The 22,049-nt window shown below is 49.2% G+C and overlaps 1 protein-coding gene across 3 annotated transcripts; it reads right to left on the bottom strand.

The window, feature by feature from the left end:
- Positions 1-2,984: 2,984 nt before the first annotated feature.
- On the bottom strand, positions 2,985-18,113 carry PARD6A (par-6 family cell polarity regulator alpha). 3 transcript variants are annotated; one of them, XM_048515200.1, is made up of 4 exons: positions 17,960-18,113; positions 14,317-14,539; positions 7,155-7,241; positions 2,985-4,279 (listed from the first exon to the last, which is right to left on the bottom strand). In XM_048515200.1, exons 1-4 carry the CDS (start codon positions 18,020-18,022, stop codon positions 3,489-3,491), a joined length of 1,164 nt encoding a protein of 387 aa, XP_048371157.1. In that variant the 5' UTR covers positions 18,023-18,113; the 3' UTR covers positions 2,985-3,488. The 3 variants fall into 3 exon arrangements, with proteins under 3 accessions (XP_048371157.1, XP_048371158.1, XP_048371159.1); XM_048515201.1 differs by lacking the exon at positions 7,155-7,241 and having other exon boundaries at positions 2,985-4,282; XM_048515202.1 differs by lacking the exon at positions 7,155-7,241.
- Positions 18,114-22,049: the final 3,936 nt, after the last annotated feature.

Here is a 22,049-nt window from a genome sequence, read left to right as displayed (position 1 = left end):
GACCAAAGAGTCACCTTGTTGACCTAAATGATGTAGAATAGAGGTGGGCTATTTAGGGTACTGGCCTGACCTGGATGGTCCAGACTAGCCTGATCGCAGAAGCGAAACAAAGTCAGCCCTGCTATGTACTTGGGTGGAAGACTACCTAGGAAATCCAAGGTTGCAGAGACTGGCAATGGCAAACCACCTCTGTTCATCTCTTGCCTTGAAGACTCTAAAAGGTTGCCATCGATCAGTAATGCCACTTTTCACCACTGCCCCTTGAAGGCTGTTTGTGGGTGAATTGCTGCACAGATGCACAGTGGAGCTAAAAAATCACGTGGTTTCTGATGAACAATTAGCTACTGAGGACCTGGATTTCCCAGCCTCGTAGGTTCAGCAGATGTCTTGGACCCGATTCCTCCCTCTGGGTTCCCACTGTGCAGCTTAATACTGCCCTCTGCTGGCAAACCTGGCAATTGCATGAGCATCCTCAACACTTCCAGGGCATAGTTTGGGAGACCTGAGGTAGGTAAGTCTGGCAGGATTTAAGCTTTTGACAGCCAGGAATCCTTGTTCTTCCCCTCCCCCATTGCATGCCATAACGATACACACATATGTGGATACTAAAATCCTTTATCCATACCAGGACCAGAGGAAGACGTTAGTTCAGAGGTGTCCAACTCTGGCACTTCAGATGTTCATGGACTACAATTCCCATCGGCCCCTGCTGCAGGGGCTGATGGGAATTGTAGTCCATGAACATCTGAAGCGCCAGAGTTGGACACCCCTGGGTTAGCTATTTCTTCTGGCTCCCATGTTTCAGATAAAGAGACAGCAGGGATTGTGTGTCTGCATGCAAAAACTTGGCCTCTTTGTCACTTGAAAGCTCCTTTACCCAAAACTTGAATGCTCAAACAGCATCCTGGTAGCGCTGGAAATGGTACCCGTTTCTTTCAAAGATGCTACCAGCTTCTTTCAAACTGAAAAAAGCAAGAATCTACAAGCTATGCAGGAGAAACATCGAGCTGGTTGACTTTCAAAGGGAACAAGATTAGAGGGAAAGACGCCTGTGCTTCTGGGATTTAAAATTCTAAATTAAACCTGTCACCGCAAACCATTTGGGTGCAAATGAGCTTGATATGGAAGAGCTGCTGTAGCAACATGCTGCGATCGTGGCTTACTAGAGATTTTTTTCTCCCTTTTCACAGATGCTTTTTTGCAGGAAAGAACAGATGCTTGTGTTGTTTCTTGAAACTGGCAGGCAGGGGGGGAAACCCCAGTCAAGAACCAACCCAGTAAGGCCAGATCAAACCAGAAAAGCCACAGACACCAGTGTGAAATGCCCCCCCCTTTAACCCATGATGCAATTCTTCCTTCCCTCTTCCTGCCAGCAGGTAGCTAGCATCTTTAAGCTATACACAGACACCTCCTAGGAGAATTTAAAATTAGCATAACATTTGCATCATCCACAGACTTTGCCTCCCAGTGCAGATTTCATTTGTCTTCATTGTCCGTGAAGGTAGAATAAGCTCTTTCCATACACCTTTCCCTTGCTAAAGAATAGGAACTTGGCATACAGTGTGGAGACAATAAGGGATCAAATGGTCAGCTGTAAAGAAGATATCCACCCGCTAGCCCACCACAGGTCAAACCACAGTGACATTCCCCCCTCCCTTGGCCACCAAACCCATGTTCATTTTGGATTTAGAAGAGAAGAAGAGTTTGGATTTATACCCCACCTTTCTCTCCTGTAAGGAGACTCAAGGTGGCTTACAAGCTTTCCCCTCCTCTCCCCACAACAGACACCTTGTGAGGTAGATGGGGCTGAGAGAGTTCCGAAGAACTGTGACTTGCCCAAGGTCACCCAGCAGGAATGGAGGAGTGCGGAAACACATCTAGTTCACCAGATAAGCCTCTGCCAGTCAGGTGGAGGAGTGGGGAATCGAACCCGGTTCTCCAGATTAGAATCCACCTGCGCTTAACCACTACACCATGCTGGCAAGGTATTTTGATACCTTGATGTGCTTTGGGTAATTTTTTCTTAACGTGTGTGTAAGCTTCCAAGTCTTTCATAGATATTTTACCAGACAGGGACCGCAATCCAAGAACAAGGCTTTCAAAATGCACAGTCTAAATCAGTGCAGAGAGCTAGTGTGGCATGGTAGTTTCAGTGTTGGCCTAGGACAGTGGTGGCGAACCTTTGGCACTCCAGATGTTATGGACTACAATTCCCATCAGCCCCTGCCAGCATGGCCAATTGGCAATGCTGGCAAGGGCTGATGGGAATTGTAGTCTATAACATCTGGAGTGCCAAAGGTTCGCCACTACGGGCCTAGGACTATCGGAGACCCAGGTTCAAATTCTCATCCTGCCGTGGAAGCTCTCTGCATGGCCCTGGTTACATCACAGGCTCTCAGCCTAACCTACCTCCTAGGATCTTGTGAGGATAAAATGGAGGAGAAAAGAAGAACTTTGGACTTCCACTTTGGGGAAAAGGGTATAAATGAGGTAAATAAACAGTATGACCCTCTGGTGCTCAGTTGTTGGGAGGAGGGGAAGTAACTTCAATTTGTCTGTTCTCCTCAGGAGCAGCACACTTCTTCCACAAACATTTTATCCAGCTGTTTTTAGCAGTGCACCCTGAGAACTCTTCCTGAGGTGTACATATAGGTGATGAAAAAGATACTCAAACGTAGCAGCTGCTTGATTTCTCTCTTGCTCTCAGAGTAAGGAAAACACCAGGAACTAATTTTCCTAGGCCTGCAGGTCAAATCAGGATATCGTTTGAAAGACAAGACCAACTTGTTTAGGTCATTCAGAGGCAAAGGTAAGCCAGCATGCCTCACTGCATATGTCAATTGACTGGGACGGTCCCATTTTCCCTCTGGGCTGGCCCTACGCCACATCCAGGTCAACAAACTGCCTCGCCAAAGTGATTTTCCCCTGGACATATCCCTCAGCCTGCAACACGTGTGTAAAAACCACTTGAGCGCGCATTTCTTTAAAAAAAAAGTTTAATAGTCCGCTGCAATATATTAATCTGTGATGCATGTCATCATAAAAACAAACAACTAAAAAGAAACACTTCATGGAAGGAGGAGGGGCAGGAATTGTCTGAGTCTGTGAGAGGCAGCCCCGTCTTTCCACCTGGAGCGCAGGCAGGGGCCGAAGGGAGGGAAGAAGGTGATAAAAAAACCCCATAACTTTGGTTCGATGGGGACAAGGAAGCGGATTTGGAGGAAGTGGATTGTTCCCGCCCACCCCTATTGCTCCGATCCCGGCTGCCATCTTTGCAACGGCAGCTGGCGACAGCACCCGTTGTACTCACGAGGCAGTGCGCGTGGAAAGGTCAGAGAGATAAAAGGACTGGGTAGTGACTTGGAATCCGGATGGAGAAGCCCTGCCCGTGCCCCAGACGCCAGTCCTGTTGGCCAGGAATAAGGCGGTCACCAAACTGACCTTGGAAATGCTGCGATACGGGGCACGAAAAGGAGATGTGTCCGTGGCTATAGCGTGATGACTGTACCATCTTCCCGGAGGCTGCCTGCTCGGCTGCCCCGGATCGGGCTGCCGCTGCCGCTGTGACTGTTCAGTGAAGGCAGTGAGCCCTGAGAGCTATACAGAGAGAGACTGTGTTGAAGACTCTCGAGGAGGCCGCCGTTGGGACAACCGGTGGGCAAATCGCTCTCGATCACCAGGTCGCCTTCTTCGTCGCTCTCCCCCTCGGCCGTGCTGCAGTTGCTCAGGTACTGGGAAGCCGGGCTGGGCGTCTGCTGACTGGGGGTGCTGTCCGTGGACACGCCGGAGCTGCCTGAAGCCTTGCTGCTGCGGATCACGTTGTTGCGCTGGTTGGCCGGCTTGACCGTGATGATGAGGTTGTGGCTGTTGGCCACCATCATGTCCGTGACCTGGTCCAGGGACTTGCCTGCCACGTCGATGCCATTAACCTCCAAGATCTCGTCATTCACGGCCAGCAGCCCGGTGCTCTCGGCCAAGCCCCCCTTGACCAGGCGTGAGATGAAGATCCCAGGCACCTTCTCGACCCCGTGGGGGGCCACGCGCACGCTGACCCCGTCCCGGATGTAGAAGCCCAGGGGCTTGTTCGACCCATGCTTGTGGAGCCGCACCCGCCGATGCGTCTCGGGCAGAATGTCCACGTCGATAATGGAGGAGATCTGGCGGAAATCCTGCGGCATCCCGATCAGCAGGTGTTGCTTGGCACGCTGGTGCACGGGCCGCAGGAGTCCCTTTTTCTTCCGCTGCAGCGAGTTGGAGGCAAAGACGCTGGTGTCAGCTTCTGCTGTAAGGAAGTAGGAAAGCATGCATGGGTCAAATGGACAGGTACCGTGCAGCTCAAACTCAACCCTTCCCCCATTACAGTCAATATCCATCAGTCCTGCCTCTTTGATATCAGATTTGCTGGCTTTCCGTATAATCACCGCTTCCTGGCTCTGACCTGGACAGACCAGGCTAGCTCAATCGTATCAGATATTGGCTACTGTGCTGGGTGTGTTTAGTTTGGTGAAGAGAAGGTTAAGAGGGGACATGACAGCCATGTTTAGAGATTTGAAGGGATGTCGTGTCGGTGAGGGAGCAAGCTTGTTTTCTGCGGCTCCAGAGACTAGGACCAGAAGAAGAAGAAGAGTTTGGATTTATATCCCCCCTGTCTCTCCTGCAGGAGACTCAAAGGGGCTGACAATCTCCTTGCCCTTCCCCCCTCACAACAAACACCCTGTGAGGTAGGTGGGGCTGAAAGAGCTCCGAGAAGCTGTGACTAGCCCAAGGTCACCCAGCTGGCATGTGTGGGAGTGCACAGGCTAATCTGAATTCCCCAGATAAGCCTCCACAGCTCAGGCGGCAGAGCTGGGAATCAAACCCGGTTCCTCCAGATTAGATACACGAGCTCTTAACCTCCTATGCCGCTAATGGGTTCAAGGTGAAGGAAAAGAGATTCCACCTAAACATCAGGAAAAACTTCCTGACAGTAAGGGCTGTTCGACAGTGGAAGGCACAGGAGCAGCAGTGACGCAGGTGGTTAAGAGCTCGTGTATCTAATCTGGAGGAACCAGGTTTGATTCCCAGCTCTGCCGCCTGAGCTGTGGAGGCTTATCTGGGGAATTCAGATTAGCCTGTACACTCCCACACACGCCAGCTGGGTGACCTTGGGCTAGTCACAGCTTCTTGGAGCTCTCTCAGCCCCACCTACCTCACAGGGTGTTTGTTGTGAGGGGGGAAGGGCAAGGAGATTGTCAGCCCCTTTGAGTCTCCTGCAGGAGAGAAAGGGGGGATAAAAATCCAAACTCTTCTTCTTCTTCTTCTTCTACCTCGGAGAGTGGTGGAGTCTCCTTCTTTGGAGGCTTTTAAGGAGAGGCTGGATGGCCATCTGACAGGGGTGGTTTGATTATGTGTTCCTGCATTGAAGGGGGTTGGACTTGATGGCCCTTGGGGGTCTCTTCTAACTCTATGATTCTATACTAAGCAGGACTAGCCCTGGATGGAAGTTCGCCAAGGAAGTCCTGCAGACAGCAGGCAGACAGCAGCAAACCATCTCTGTTCATCTCTGGCCTTGAAAATCCTACGGAATCACCTTGACAGCACTTCACACACACACCCCTTCTTGCTATGCAGTTCCTCCAGACACTTAGCCTAAATATACATCCTTAAACTGGCAGAGCTGCAGGGCGGGGGTACCTGTTTTCTCACTGCCAGTTTCTGCGGAAGCAGTTGCCAGGCACAGAATTTGTCTCTTGCCCTGAAGCTTGTCTTTCAGTTCAGTGTTTTGCCAGCCTGTCTGTCTGGTTGTCTTGGGAGCTGCTTTGTTGGCCTTGAAATTTGGAAATGCTGGATGTTTCAGCATTAGGGAAGCGAGAGGATGCAAATGGCAGCACAACTGCTTGAAGCGTACACTATCCGAACATGAAAAATGGCTTGCTGGCGGGGGGTGGGGGGTGGCACATTGTAGCATCTTTAAAATTCCACAGCCAATAACAGCACTGGGCTGGGAGCCATTGGTGCATGTTATGTAAATTGACAGAGCACATTCAGTTTGTCAAGCGGTACATAAATAGTGCCCTTCTTGTGGCTTTTGGAGCAAGTGGTCATGAAGAAAAAAGGAATGGAAAGGGGGAAACGTTTGGTCTTGTTAGGAAACTGCCAGAGGTCCACAAATCTTGGTAGGGCTTGCAGGACTAACCACGCTTTCTAGCACCCATGAAGTCTGGTTTGCTGGTTACTGCTCCACAGAGACTAAATGAATTTACTTCATTAATCCTCTATTTTTCTCCCCTTGGGGACTGAAAGAAACTTCCAGCATTCACCCCTATTCTCTATTTCATCTTCACAACAATCTGGCGGGGTAGGTCAGGCTGAGTGTGTGTGATTGGCCCAAGGCCACCAGGAAGCTTTTGTGGCAGAGTTGGGATTCAAACCTGGCCCTCCCAGATCATAATCTTACATTCTAAGCACTACGCCCCATTAACCCTCAAGTATTTTTTTCCTTCTGTGCCTTGCTGACTGGCAGCAATCCAGATGTTTGTGATCCAACCCGAGAGGAGGCGGGACACTATTTCGCCCCACCCACTGCCCCCAAGCACTATTGTCAGCATAAGAATATAAGAACATAAGAAAGAGCCTGCTGGATCAGACCAGAGTCCATCTAGTCCAGCACTCTGCTACTCGCAGTGGCCCACCCAGGTGCCTTTGGGAGCTCACATGCAGGATGTGAAAGCAATGGCCTTCTGCTGCTGCTGCTGCTCCCGAGCACCTGGTCTGCTAAGGAATTTGCAGTCTCAGATCAAGGAGGATCAAGATTGGTAGCCATAGATAGACTTCTCCTCCATAAATCTGCCCAAGCCCTTTTTAAAGCTATCCAGGTTAGTGGCCATCACCACCTCCTGTGGCAGCATATTCCATCTTTGTAAAAACATGTCACGCTCGTTGTGGAATATCCTGGAACTTGGATTCAATTTCTGGATCCAATTCCTGGCCACCACCAGTCACCTGGCAACTATATTTGTGGGATCCTAAACTCTTGCTGCTTCGCACAAGGCCAAATATGCCTGCGACTATCTGAAGCAACAGACAGCTCCGCACCAGGTCTGCGCACTGCTTTGGGGCAACAAAAGATGCAAATGGTCCCTCTGTCCTTGAGAGGGCCACCTCTGTTTTCTCACCCTTTTCCTGCCACCAGGCTGGGATGTGTGTTGCCTTCCGGCCCCGAGGGACCGAGCCTCCTCTGGGATTGCTCCATGTGTGCCAGGCTGGGATTAGAGAATGAATAATTCAGTTTTAATCGCACATTTGAGCCATACTTTGCATAGTTAACCCTGCAGCTGCCAGCTCAGAACTCAAAGGGCAGGGTCTGGTGTCCGAGCAGCGAAAGCCAGAATCTGTCCGTACGCACCTCTCGGATACAGAGGGGCCGTGCCCAGAGCACATCCTGTCTGCCCCCACAATGTTCCCACACTTTGGATTTCATCAGGCACAAGCAGCTCCGAAGCAAAAATCACCGAGATAGAATCTGCCCCTTGACTCAACCCTCCTGTCTGCCAATTCGTCCAAAAGGGGGAAACAAATAAGGCTTTGTTCTGTTTCTGATTTTACATGTGGCGATTTAATTGGGCGCATGCAGATCCAGAATGGCCTGTTGATTATTCCAGAATAGGCTGAGTGATTAAAATGACTACATACATAAATGAAACAAACAGGCCAAGAAGGAGTTATAAAAATTAGTTGGGCTCATTTAAGATTAATGGTTGGGCACTTATTGGATTTATTTGCATTCCACCTCTCGCCAAGGGGAATTTAACACTGCTTACGTTGTCCTTCTCTCCTCCATTCTGCTTTCACAAGAACCCTGTAAGGTAGATTAGACTGAGAGTGTTTGGCCCGTTGAACACGCAGCAATTTGAACCTCCGTCTCTCAGGTCCTAGTCCAACATTCTAACCTAGGGGTGGCCAACCTATGGTGCTCCAGATGTTCATGGACTACAATTCCCACCAGCCCCTGCCAGCATGGCCAATTGGTCAGGTTGGCAGGGGCTGATGGGAACTGTAGTCCATGTGCATCTGGAGGACCATAGGTTGGCCACCCTTGCTCGAACCATTAAACCAAACTGACTCTAGTGCCCTTGGTAACTATGCAATTAAAGATGAAGGGTAGGCTGGAATTTGAGAGCCAGCATGGTGTAGTGGTTAAGAACAGGTGGATTCTAATCTGGAGAACCAGGTTTCATTCCCCACTCCTCCCCCTGAGTGGCAGAGGCTTATCTGGTGAACCAGATGTGTTTCTGCACTCCTGGGTGACCTTGGACTACTCACAGGGACCTTGTGAGGTAGGTGAGGCTGAAAGAGTTCCGAAGAACTGTGACTAGCCCAAGGTCACCCAGCAGGAATGCAGGAGTGCGGAAACACATCTGGTTCACCAGATAAGCCTCTGCCACTCAGGTGGAGGAGTGGAGAATCAAACCCGGTTCTCCAGATTAGAATCCACTTTCTCTTAACCACTATACCACACTGGCTCTTCTGGACCACCAAGCAGGCTAGAAGTATCTATACCAGGGGCCTTTCATTGCATTTCCAGGACTAATCATTCCTCCAGTCCTCCACAGAGGCCAGAGATGTTCACTGCAGGCAGGTGGACTTAAAGAGGCCAGGCTTGCTGAGTCATAACATTCCGGCCAGCCAGGCTGGAGCTTTTAATAACTGGCCGGGCTGTCATAAATAGCAGGAAGCATCCGAGCGTTCATAAAAAAAGACACAGGAAACTCCAGCAGACAATGATGCCGCCCAGTATGGAACGCACACAAAATGTTCCTGGGGGAGCAGGACCCATTTAGCCCTCTTGCCCCTGCACCCCGGCAAAGAAAAAGTCCACAACAACAATACCAGTACCCTTTTACTGACCCACTGGGTTGTGCGTTTGGACTTGGACTAGGGAAAGATGCAGGCTCAAATGCGCACTTCAACACAAAGGTCATCATCACCATCAGAAGAGTTTAGATTTATAAAAGGTAAAGTTTCCCCTTTAGTCGTGTTCGACCCTGGGGTACCACTGCAAGCAGTGATTTCATAGGCAAGCCTCTTTTGTGGGGTAGTTTGCCATTGCTTTCTTCTCATTCTTTATGCCTCTAGCTATGAGAGCTATTTTAATGACTAATGGAATGGATGGATGGCTGAGTTGGACCATATGAGCCAGCTGCCAGGATATCTGACCCACAGGGGGCTCGAACTCCTGACCGTGTGAGTGGCAGTGCAAGCACTTAACCACTACGCCACCCTCTTTTATCTCCTGTAAGGAGCTTCAAAGTGGCTTACAAACTACACCCTTTCCTCTCCCCACAACAGACACCTTGTGGGGCAGGTGGGGCTGAAAGAGTTCAGAGAGAACTGTGATTAGCCTGTGATTAGCCCACAGGAAAGGCAGATTTAAATGAAACAGGAAACTTCCTGAAACCGGCCAGGTGCGTGATCTGTTTATGAGCATGCCGCACTGATGGACTGACTCCCTGTGTGGAATATATAACTGTGGTATTACCTGCTATTAAGATCTTACCAAAGCAGAAGGGAGAGGCTTTTCCATGTGCCTAAGTACCACACACCTTGTTTTATGGAGCTTGTCAGATGGGGCTTCTGATCTAAAAATATCACACTGTTTATTGGAACACTCCCTATTTTTGGTCCCATGAGACCATCCAGCGCTGTAGAAATCTCCCCACCCTCCCAGTAAATTTCTGTACAGAGGCAACAGTTCTATACTCAGCAATCCCACCACATATCCCATGTAACTAAGGTGGGCCACATCTGGAATCACACACAAGGGAGCAGAGGTAGGCTGCATAGCTATCTTTTGACACTTCAAGTTCGCTCTTAGTAGCTCTCACCAGCTTCTAGCCATAACTAAGGGGTACATCCTAGAAAATATTTCCCCGTTCATTCCCCAAATATTAGTCCCAGCACATTAAGGGCCCTCAGCAGTGGTCTTCAAAGTGTCCAGACCAGGGGTAGGGAACCTGCGGCTCTCCAGATGTTCAGGAACTACAATTCCCATCAGCCCCTACCAGCATGGCCAATTGGCCATGCTGACAGAGGCTGATGGGAATTGTAGTTCCTGAACATCTGGAGAGCCGCAGGTTCTCTACCCCTGGTCCAGACCATGGTGACAGGGGCTGATGGGAATTGTAGTTCCTGAACATCTGGAGAGCCGCAGGTTGCAGACCCCTGGTCCAGACCCACTACCTGCTTTTAACCCCAGGTGACAGTACTGGGCCCAGCAAGCTGCAGGCACATGGGCAGAGGCATAGCAAGGGGGAAAAGTGCCCGGTGCACTGGTGCATCCTCCGCCCCGCCCCAGAACACCCCCCCCCGAACGCCCTTGTCATGCCCCCTGTGTGTCGTACACCTCCTGTCCCCTTGGAGCTACGCCTCTGCACATGGCAGAAAGTCACATGACATCACAGCTCTGTAACAGGAAGAGGAGGAGCCAGAGTATCTAAACCTACTTGTGCTAAAAAGGAACTTTCTCTATGGCCAAGGATTTTTGTCTAGCTGCCCAGCTAGGATTACCAGTGTGCAGGCAGGACCTGGGAGCAGAGGCGTATCTAGGGAAAATGTAGCCTGGTGCAAAATCTGAGTTTTCAAAAAACAAAACAAAACCATGGGTGGCCACCCTTCCCCACCACAATCAAACAATTATTTTTTTGCACCAGGCCATCTCAAAGTCTTGAAGTCAGTGTATGGACCCGGGGGGAAGGAGGAGGGTTGTGGGGACGATTCCTCCCCCCCACGTGACTAAATGGATGCAGCCCAGGGACATTTGACCTCATATGTCCCCCTGGGTGGTACACCCCTGCCTGGAAGTCTCCCAGAATTACAATTGATCTCCAGACCAGTTCTCCTGGAGTAAATGGCTGCTTTGGAAGAAGAAGAAGAGTTTGGATTTATATCCCCCCTTTCTCTCCTGCAGGAGACTCAAAGGGGCTGACAATCTCCTTGCCCTTCCCCCCTCACAACAAACACCCTGTGAGGTAGGTGGGGCTGAGAGAGCTCCAAGAAGCTGTGACTAGCCCAAGGTCACCCAGCTGGCGTGTGTGGGAGTGTACAGGCTAATCTGAATTCCCCAGATAAGCCTCCACAGCTCAGGCGGCAGAGCTGGGAATCAAACCCGGTTCCTCCAGATTAGATACACGAGCTCTTAACCTCCTACGCCACTGTGGACTATATGGGATTATGTCCTGCTGAGATTCCTCCACTTTCCAAATCCTGCCTTCCAAGGCTCCAGCCTCAGATTACCAGGAATTTCCCAACCCAAGATAGTAACTCTATTATCCATCTGTTCATGTGTTTTGCCTACGAGGAAAACTAGGAGGCACAGAACTCTTCCCACATGTGCAGTATGAGTAGATCCAACAAGCAGAGACAAAAGGCAGCTATGTATGAGTCCACGGCCCAATCGGAGGGGGTCCATAGATTCTGGGGGGTGGGGGCGTTCTGGGGTGGGGTGGAGGATGCACCAGTGCACCAGGCACTTTCCCCCCTTGCTATGCCTCTGCCCATGTGCCTGCAGCTTGCTGGGCCCAGTACTGTCACCTGGGGTTAAAAGACAACTGCCCTACAGTGCAGATTTATTTCACCTCAAGCTGTAACATCTGTACTTACTATGAATACCAAACTCCTTACTGCTCTAATAATGCTATTTTCCGCTTCGCCGCTCAAGTCATTTTTCTTAGAATCGCCCCTCCTGGTTTATGAAAGAGCAGGAAAGCTGAAGGCTTCAAAGCGGGCCCTAGATCAGACCTGTCATAAGAAGGGCTTACAAAATATCTCCAGCGGGCAAAACAAGAGAGTCCCTCTGGAGTTCAGTGGCATTTGAAGCGTTGCCCCAGATGCTTTATCCGTCCTTTCTCTGCCACTCCCCCTCTTTCTCTGAAAGAAACACTTCAGGATACAACATCCTAGGATTGAGAGTTGGTTGTATAATATGTTCATGCCACAGATTTAATGTGCAGTTTTATTTGGATGGCATGACTATGATTTTGGCAGAGGGCTTTTTTTGGGAGGGGGGAAAGTGTGACTTTTTTGGCATATGGTTGTTTGTTGTTGTTGTTTTAACTGTACTCTGAGCATGGCAGCACTGTTTCTAGCATTTGAGGCGACAAGATTGCTTATTGGGGAAAATGTCTGTCTTTAGACACTTCCCCCCCCCCCACACCCCCCACACACACATTACCATTACCAGTGGATTCTGGATCCCTCCCCAATCCCCAAACAAACAGGGAGAGAGAATTGTAACTTGGCTAACTCTCATAGGCTATTAAAAGGACTTCTGTTATAATTAGTATTATAGCCTTCTAAAGTCCAGAAATAAACCCGTTCCTACAGGTTGGCAAGCAGAGGCAATTCTCAGGGGAGGAAACATCTCTCTGGTTTAAAAAGAAAAAACTGCTCCAGTTTAAGGGATGCCTCAACACAGAATAGCAGCACTAATTGCAATAGAAAGCAAAACGTGTTCCAGTTGCACATGTCCATGGATTTCAGAGGCACATTACCCCCATAGACAGCTCCAAATACAGAAGGACTCACTTTTGCCCACTACCAATGATTTCCAACACAGAACATCTTCCCAGGGCTGGACAGAGGACTCCGGGATGGCATTCTTGTGAAGACACATTTCCCCTATTTCACAGTCAGCCTACTCACAACGCTTCCAAATGTTTAGGATAGTCCTATAAGAATGTGCTGCACAAACATCGGCCCCTTCCGCACACACAAAATAATGCGTTTTCAAACCACTTTCACAACTGTTTGCAAGTGGATTTTGCTTTTCCGCACAGCTTCAAAGAGCACTGAAAGCAGTTTGAAAGTGCATTATTCTGCATGTGCGGAATGAGCCATCATGAATTAAGGAGACTTTTCGGCCCAGGTTGAGTCAGCATGAAAGCAACCACCAGCGCTTACAGCCTATGAGCATCCCATTCCTTCCACACCTCACAGGTCAATCCGCTGGATCTACTAGCAACCTTTTTCAACTGTGTGGCCTGTTTGCTGCTGGCCACAGCTGGCTGAGTCCAGCTTTCATCTGGAGAGACAGCCTGTTTGTTGAAATAAGTGACTCTGCATGCTTGGACATAGGGAGCTATGTTGCTCTACGTGTGTATAAGTGTCATCTCTTCAATGATAGATGCTTCTCTTTGTCTTAATCTGGGAGCTGCTCTCTGACACCCCCTCTCATCCTGCGCTCTTCATTCTACACCACTCTCCACATGGCTTTTTGTGGAGACACATATTTCTACAGGTCTCTCCTGCAGCAGTGATATTGTCATACTTCCACACAAGGGATGCCAGAGTTAGCTGGCCTCTTGTGACAGGGGGTAGTATTCTTTAGATTAGGATTCTCTCTCTCTCTCTCTCCTTTCGACTGCAACATGGATGTGAATTGAGTGTACTTGGATAAATATAAGTTTTATTTTTGCACGTACAGTGGAACCTCGGTTTTCATTGCCTTCGGTTTTCATTGGTTTTGGTTTTCATCGATTTTTTTCAATGGAAAATTTGTCTCAGTTTTCATCGATTTGCAGTAAGGTGCAGGGGTTTGTGGAGAAAAGTCACCTGGACAAAGCTGTTGCAAGCCATGTCTGCAACTTGTTTAATGACAGTGTCATGCCCCATTTCAGACAAATCTTAAAGAGGCGTCAGAAACAGACCTCTTTGGACAGCTTCCTGGTGCGACATTGGTCCACTGGCTCTGAAGCTGGTCCTAGTGTTATTGTTTGTTACTGTTTTCAGCATTAAACAATATGTTTATTCATTTAAAAATGTGTTTTTGGTATGTTTTTTGGAGTGCCTGGAACGGATTAATTGGATTTACATTGATTCCTATGAAAAAGTTTGCCTCGGTTTTCATCGGTTTCAGTTTTCATTGATTCTTTTTGGATGGATTACCAATGAAAACCGAGATTCCACTGTACTTCTTGCAATATTACTTCACGCAATAGAGTGCTTCTAACACTGGGGCCAACCCTAATCTGGAGGCCCATGCTAGCTTGATCTTGTTGGCACTGGCTAGTATCCAGATGGGAGACCACCAAGGAATATTAGGGTCTCCATGCAATGGAAGACAATGGCAAACCACCTCTGTTAGTCCATTGCCTTGAAAACCCCGCTGCATTGCCATAAGTTGGCTGCGACTTGCTGGCACTTTACCACACACGCAAAACTGGGTAAACTCTGCTATGTCTCTGATACTATCCAGCTTTTGAGGTCTTGGGAAGTCAGTCAGGGAGATCCAGTCAGAGAGCACACAAATCCGCACGTGAGAAAAAGGCAAAACCACCTTACCCCGTTTCTGAATGATGACCCGAAGCAGAGGATTGGCAGACGAGAGTGCCTTGTGGTAATTGTCATCGTTGTTGATGGGCAGCAAATCTCCATGGACATCCGTATACCCAAGGAGAACATCCACAGAAGGGATTTGGTGGACTGTCTGAATCAGCTGGTAGAACTCCTGGAAGCCGCCTATGCTGGAGCGCTTCATGGCAAAACGGCGGAACTCAGCATCAAACTGGAGAAAGAGGGGTCATGAACAAGGAGAAACAGATCATACAGAATGTAGTCCAGCCTGCCACACGAAACAGCCCTTGGAGACATCAGGGGTGTTGCATTCTACTTGGAATTTGAGAAATATTTTCAGATTTGCTTTTAGGGTTTTTTCCGAGCCCGAAGGGAAAATTATTTATTTAATTAATTTGCACCTGACCTTTCCCCCCAGTGAAGATCCAAAGTGGTTTACATCATTCTCTCCTCCATCTCGTCCTCCCAACAGCCCTGAAAGGTAGGTTGGACTGAAAGAGTGTGACTGGCTCAAGCTCATCCAGTGAACTTCCACGGTGCAAGTGAGGATTCGAACCTGGGTCTTCCACATACTAGTAGTCCAAGTGGCAACCATAATTTGTGCATTAAAACCCAACAACTGGGAATTAAATCCATAACCTTATACATATTTATTGACAGTGTTTATACACTGCCCCAAACCCCTCAAAACAGCCAATACCATAAAACTAGACAACAATTGACATACTTTAAATTCTTCCACTCTCCTCTTTCAACAAGATGTTTCTCAAGTCTTATACCTCACAGGGTAGTTGTTATCAGATGACTCTTAGAACCCAGTGGTTTATAGAGAGGATAGTGATGTGTTAAGTCCTCTGCACAGTCCTTATTAGCCTGTGCACTCCCACACACACCAGCTGGGTGACCTTGAGCTAGTCACAGTTCTTCTGAGCTCTCTCAGCCACACCTACCTCACAGGGTGCTTGTTGTGAGGTGTTGCCCTGGGTGCCATTTCCCCCCCCCCCACGCCTCTGCTTATATGTGTTGCAGTTGCCAAGCACCAGACCCAAAGAAATTGAGAAGTAAAACAAAGTACTGAAATAAAGCTTGTACTACTGTCTGTCAATCCTGCTAGGTATTGTACCAACACAGTCAACTCTAAAGCCTTTCTCAACAAGGCCAACTATCTGGAAAGAGTGAAAAACCCTTTGCAGTAACCATCAGCTTGCCCCCATATCCCTCCTGAGTCCAGCAAACTTTCCACTCTTCCCAGTGAAGAATTGAGAGGAGCACACATAGCCGCCAGGATTTGGCTCAAGAGGAGATCGCACCCTTTATTTCACAATCCTTCTGCAGTCAAAGAGTCACCTCAAAAGTAGCTGCCAGGGCCTCTCAAGAAAGAATAAAGGCAGATATCGAGCCTACAATCACGTCTTGTTTACATAATCAAAACACGTGCAGGGTTGTTATAATGATTCAGCAGTTCTCTTCGTAAGTTTGATAAGGTAAGGCTACATCTTGTGTGGTCACAACCCTGGGATCAGCAATGCTGACACGATGGACCTCGACTAAGTAATGTGTGGCCCTTTACCTGCCTACAAAGCATGCAGGATTTGCTCCTGGTCATACTAAGAGAGCAAGTTGCCTCAAGATGGGGCCCATGGTGGTGGGAAAAATGCCTCGGAATACACTGAGCCCCTTTCCTTCCCCGTTTAACTCGCTTCAACCTAGAGCAGGGGTGTCCAACTCTGGTGTCCCAGACGTTCATGGACTATGATTCCCATTAGCCCCTGCCAGCATGGCCAATTGGATCCTCTGAAGATGCCAGCCACAGATGCAGGTGAAACGTCAGAAGAAAATGCTACTGGAACACAGCCATACAACCTGGAAAACCCACAACACTCTAAAACTGCAAAAGCTCGGGGCTCACTTTCACAGGCTTTGTGACCCAATGTTGGGTCGGGGACCACAGGCTGGGAAAGGCTGAGCTAGATTAACTGAATCAGTAGAAGGCACTAAGAGCAGAACAGCATTGTGGTTACACTGTCTGAATGGGTTGTGGGAGATCTGGGTTCCGGTCCCTGGTCTGCCATGGAGGTTTGCTGGGTGGCCCTGGGCCAGTCACACACTCTCTTCCTGGTCTAACTCACAGGGTTGTTGTTGGGGGGGAGAACAACGTGAGCCACTTTGGGTCCTCCCTGGATTGACAGTGGGCTATAAATAAAATAAAGCTGCATCATGTGTGTTCATATGGGAAGCAACTGTATAGAAAAGCCCTGAATGTTTGACTAGCAAAGATGCCAGAATTATTAATTTGGAGGAGCCTGAAATGGCAAAGTCCCATTCAGGAGCAGCAAGAAGTTTACTATGTATACATGCAAACTATAAAGAAATCCATTACTAATAATGTAATTTCCTGTTGCAGGTGGATACATTTTTCCATAAAAGGAAATATTGTGTGTGTGGGGGGGGGGGAGACAAAATGTGCTGGGCTTTACTGTCATCCAGCGGCCAGTGCTTGACCACAAAGGTCCCCAAAATCTCAAGACACTGTCGTTTCTCCAGCCCCACTGACCAGTTCAGCCTAAGGGCTGCTACGGGAGGGCAGATTTCCATTACAAAACCCCTATGCCTGGATTTAGGGCCGGGGATGCTCCAGAATGAAACCCCGTTCTGGTTCCTTACAGACAAGTTGCCTCCCTTTGCAGGGCCCAAGTGAATTCCAACAGGGTCTCTCCTGTGATGGAGGATGTCCTTTCCTTGTTGGGGAGGTGGAAATACGGCATATGTTTTGTTCGCCTTTTAAGCAGTCCCGGGACTTCTGTTTAGGCCAATGCGCCACGCATCCTCCTCATGCACGGGTTTTCCCTCCATCCCGTTATTAGGTTCCCAAAGCCAAGCGGCTCATCGTCATGAATCAAGGCAGCCGCGCGCCTTCCCACCGCTCTGCAACCCGAGGCACCGCCGGATCACTGTCCAGCATCACCGCTGCGCTTGGGGCGGTAGGAGACCTCTCCCCGGTGTCGGAAGGGGGCCACGAATCGTCTCCCCAGGCGCCGCCGCTAAAGTCGCCACCGGCTGCAGGCTGGTGCACCATTGCATAACCTGCGGGAGGGAGCGGCGGGGTGGGGGCGGGAGTCGGTGCCTTCCCGGTTCACCCAGAAAGCACGCACCCAAAGGCAGCGCTCCCTCCGCAAGCCGAGCCATAATCCTATTCTGGCAGGCGAGGGATTGAGCGGGGAGGGGAGGGAGAGGCATAAACAATCGCTTGTCTGCCAGCCGCTAGGCCGGACTGGATGCTGAGCAGGCACCCGGGACATGAGACCGGGAAGGGCGGGGAGGACGGGCTGCATTGCAAGCTGCAAGCCCGCGGAGCCGAGCCCGGCCAGGGAGGGACCACAGCGGCCGATCCTCCGATGCACCTGCTGCAAAGCAGATCGCGGCTGCCCCCAGCAGGGCAAGGAGCCGCCGGCGCGGACCTGGGCCCGAGGTGGCGAAAGGGAGGGAACTGGACCCGGCTGGCACCTGCCGGTCAGGAAACGCTGCTCCAGGTCCGGCTCCCCCCGCCCCACCAGCACGGGAAGGGGCAGCGGCAAAATGCTAGTGCCCCCTCCCCGCCCCCCCTCCCGCCCCCCGGGCCGAGCGCCCTCACCTTGCTCTTGACCTCGATGACGGGCTCCGGGCTGCGTGCCGGAGTGCGGTGGTGCTTAGCCATGCTGCGCAGGGGCTGGGCCGGCGGCCGCTCCTCCCGCCCCGCCGCACTGCCTGCCGCCGCCGCCGCCGCCGCCGCCGCTCCACCAGCGGGCTCAGCCAGCAGCAGCAGCAGCAGCAAGGAGGGAGGGAGAACTCACCGGCCATGACGTCACCCGCAGCAGGTCGGGGGATGCCGCGCCATTGGCGTTGGCCGCCCGAAGGGGGCGGGCTCAGAACGTTCCCCGGCTCTAGGATGGAAGGTTGCTGACAACGTCGCCTAGGTAACCGGGGCCCGGGGCGTTCCAAGGTGTACGGAGCGGCGGGACATCAAAGGCAGGGTCGGCTGGGCGGCCGGAGCTCGCGAGGGGCGAGCCGCGCGGAAGGTTGAGCGGGGCGGACACCGGCCTCCTTCGCCCCGGGGTGGAGAAACGGCGGCCAAATTTGCTTCTCGCTCGCTGGAGTTTTGTGTCAACGAGGAGCCCGCCGTGGTTGACTTTCGGCATCGGTGCTGTCCCGTCCGTCACCCCTGAGGACTGCCAAGTGCAACGCGGTTGGGTGGACGCGCTGAGCTTGGTGATCACCTGCAGAAATAACGGGAGGTGGCCCAGTGGGCCGCAGGGTGGGGGGTGAAAACTTTTTGTCTCCACTGCAATTTCAGCGGGTGGGCTGTTGGAGGCTAGCCTGGTCAGGGCACCTTGCCAGGGGTAAAGCAGTGGGCAAGCGAAGGGCCCATTTGGCACTGCAAGAGCTGGGTGCAGCAGAGAGCGACGGTCAACGCTGGCTGAAAATCTTTAGAGGCCCTAAGCAATGAAAAGATTATGGTACCCTCATTGCCTCATATCCTCTATATGTAATTCAAAATAAAAACAATTATAAACTGTTTATATACATGTGTGTGTGTTGTGGGTATGTATATATTTATATGTATATGTATGTGTGTGAGTATATCTATATATTCTAATGTATCGATATCATTATTTGTATGAAAGAAAACACCTGCTCTTTCATTGCTCTCTTGTCTGGCAGATACGTAGCATTTTAACTGACACGAATCAAAGATGCAAAGCAATGTTTACTGCTGCTTACTTATAACTTTATTCTACAAAAAGTTTTCTCCTGCATTTTTTTAATTGCAAAGTCTTTGCTCATATCCTCAAAATTAATCTAATGTAACAAATCTGCTTCAATACTTCGCAGAGATGAAAGGGGGAAAACTCTATGGGGCCCTCTTTACTTGAAACTGCTTAATGGTTAATCCAGAGCTGGCTGTGGTAGAAAGTGACCTCAAGTCACAACTGACGTATGGTGACCCCATAGGAGTTTGGTTTCAAAGCAAGAGACTCATAATTGCCTGGTGTTGTGTTGACCATTCCCCGCCCAGGTAATATTTCAGCTGGCACGCTGCAGGTCCTAAGCAGGGTTCAGACTGTTTCCATTTTGATCTGGGTTAGCGATTAGAATTTAACCTGGCCTCTTATGGTATCCTTTTGGGTACATCTGGCCCTCCACATTCTTTGCGTGTGTCTAGGGTCGACCTCTATGATGCTGCTGGGATAGTTAATAAACAGAAGTCACACACTGGAGTTACCTTTTTCCTTGGGTCGATGGAATGGCTTTTAAGTATCACTGACCCAAAACATCCCACCCTGCACAGTTTGAACCCACTGTTCAGAACAACTGGACTTTTCTCTAACAAGACCTGTGGAACTCCCTTCTGTGGGATCCGCTGGCAGGTCTGTTTTAAAATGCTAGACAGGTCAATGTATACGTTGTAACATTAGACTTTCCATTGAAAGTCCCTGATTCTGAATAAACCCCAAATGCTTGAGGGAAAATAAATTTTTCACAAAGTACACATAAGTAAACATAAATGAACACAACGTGAATGTCTGTAACCAGTTTTCTGGATAATTTGGGGGTTAATACTTAATAGGGAGGAGGAGTGATTGCTGTGAGTTATGTAAACTAAGAATTTATGGAAGGAAGGAAGGAAACACCCTTGATATGGGGAAGAAACTACTAGATGCTGTGCTAGATTAGGAGCTGTGCTGCATGACGCGCTGTTTTGAACATAAAGGTACTTGATGATGGAGTTTTCCTTGATTCTTTTAAGGATGGAGAGTTATGTGGGCTGAGGTGCATTTGGGGGAATTTATAGAGTCACTGGTTGTTAAAGTACTGAATGAACTGGGCATTGTGTGTGATCTGTTCTTTGGCGTCTACAACTGTTTTCAATGGGCAGTGAAGATTAATACAGTAGCACCAACTCTTTGTGTAGCTGGCTCAAACAGAGTTTTGCTCCAGTAAACCATTTTTGCAGTATTCAGTGCTGGGAGAGCCCGCATGGTGTAATGGGTAGAGTGATGGACTAGCAGCTGGGGATACCCAGGTTCACTGCACGGAAAGTTGCTAGGTGACCTTGGGCCAGTCGCAAACTCTCAGCCTAACCCACCTCACAGGGGTTTTGTGAGGATAAAATGGAGGATGAATGAAGTAAATAAATAGCGACAAATTGAAAATGTGGAATAATAAAGAGGAAAGTGCCTTTAGCCATAGGTAGAAAGCTTAGCCACAAATTACACGTCAAATTGATGACAATTAAATAAGTAATTACTCAGAAGTCAGTTCCATTTTATTCTGATGTATTCATACTCTGTTTCCCTCCTCATCGTTCTCCTCTTCCATGTATCCCTACAACAAGAAACCTGTGAGGTAAATCAGGCTATGGGAGTGACTGGCCCGTACAATGAGCTTCCATAGGATTTGAACCTTGGTCTTCACACTCTGGTATTACACCTCCTATACCACACTGGTTGTCCACTGGGGGGGGGGGGTGTTAAACCCCTTTTTTCAGAATCCATCAGTATATAATAGGATTTCTGTTTTCCTCCATCTGTTCTTTTTGGCAGCCCCTCCCTTCTATGCACCCCCATCTTCAGCGTGGGAGCCAGCGTGGTGTAGGGGTTAGGAGTAGGTGCGCTCTAATCTGGAGAACTGGGTTTCATTCCCTGCTCTGCCACTTGAGCTATGGAGGCTTATCCGGTGAACCAGATTAGCTTGTGTACTCCAACACATGCCAGCTGGGTGACACCACATTTCCCAACAGTTTTCAGTGATACACTCAATGCCAAAGTGATGCACAAGAAGCAGGTGAGTGATGCTCACCTGAGGTAACCATGAGGCCCACTGTGATGGTAGTGGTGAGTATGGACTCAGATTGCCAGACAAATACCCTCCCCCCCATGAAGCCTGCTAGGTAACCTTGGGTCAGTGAGTCTTTCAACATCATCGCCCCCCCCCCCTGTATTTATGCCGCCAGTGGTCCCAGGAAAGAAGCAAAGTTGCCAGCAGCAAGCCCTTGAAACTTTACAGCCCCCCCCCCTCTCCCAGGCCCCACGAGATTGTTTTTGTGTCATGAAATTTTAATTTAAGAAAACAAGTTTCTTGATGTACTTCCTTTATTTATTTTTGGATCAAAACCTTTAGATGTTTTTTTGCTGTCAAATTGACATTTGCCAAGTTTTCCATCCGCCACAGGGGCTGGAAATGTGCTTTTTAAACATGAAAGGGATTCTTCTCACAGTTTTATTGCATGCTTTTTTGTTTGATTTTACGCCTTGAAAGAATCTACAGTCTGGGGAAGCCTGCGATAAAATTGCAAGATTTGGCAACAAGCCTCCTGCAAACAGTTTTCCTTCATTCTGTTATGTATAATTTCGGTTACAGGATTCTGGATGCAAAAATGCCTTAGGCTTTAAATCCTTTTCTTGCAAAAGAGACTGCAGCTTTTTCAGGATCGCTGCATTCCCTCCACCCCCATTTATTTAAAATATTTATCCTCCAACTTTTGGCCTGAGTTCTCATCAGGGCAGCTTACAACATTAAAAAAAGTCATAAAACATAGAAACAATAAAATATACTAATCACAGGAACAGCAGCAGCAAAATATCTAGTTTATCCATCAGCCATCATTGGAAGTGCATTGAAGTTAATGATTTTTGGATACCAGACAGTTTTTAAGTGTATTGTTGAAGGCTTTCGCGGCTGGA

This window comes from Sphaerodactylus townsendi, linkage group LG14, assembly GCF_021028975.2.
Source record: "Sphaerodactylus townsendi isolate TG3544 linkage group LG14, MPM_Stown_v2.3, whole genome shotgun sequence".
Classification (NCBI taxonomy): domain Eukaryota; kingdom Metazoa; phylum Chordata; class Lepidosauria; order Squamata; family Sphaerodactylidae; genus Sphaerodactylus; species Sphaerodactylus townsendi.
Note: the sequence above shows the minus strand (reverse complement) of the source record. Positions and strands in the feature narration are given on the sequence as shown.

What these genes read in the sequence shown, in the direction of transcription:
- PARD6A (XM_048515200.1), bottom strand. Translation starts at nt 18,022, where the DNA reads ATGGCTAAGCACCACCGCACTCCGGCACGCAGCCCGGAGCCCGTCATC. An exon ending in TCATCGAGGTCAAGAGCAAG is followed by an intron (nt 14,540 to 17,959) that starts GTGAGGGCGCTC and finishes CTCTTTCTCCAG; the next exon opens with TTTGATGCTGAGTTCCGCCG. An exon ending in AGCCTGGTGGCAGGAAAAGG is followed by an intron (nt 4,280 to 7,154) that starts GTGAGAAAACAG and finishes TCCTTACAGCAG; the next exon opens with AAGCTGACACCAGCGTCTTT.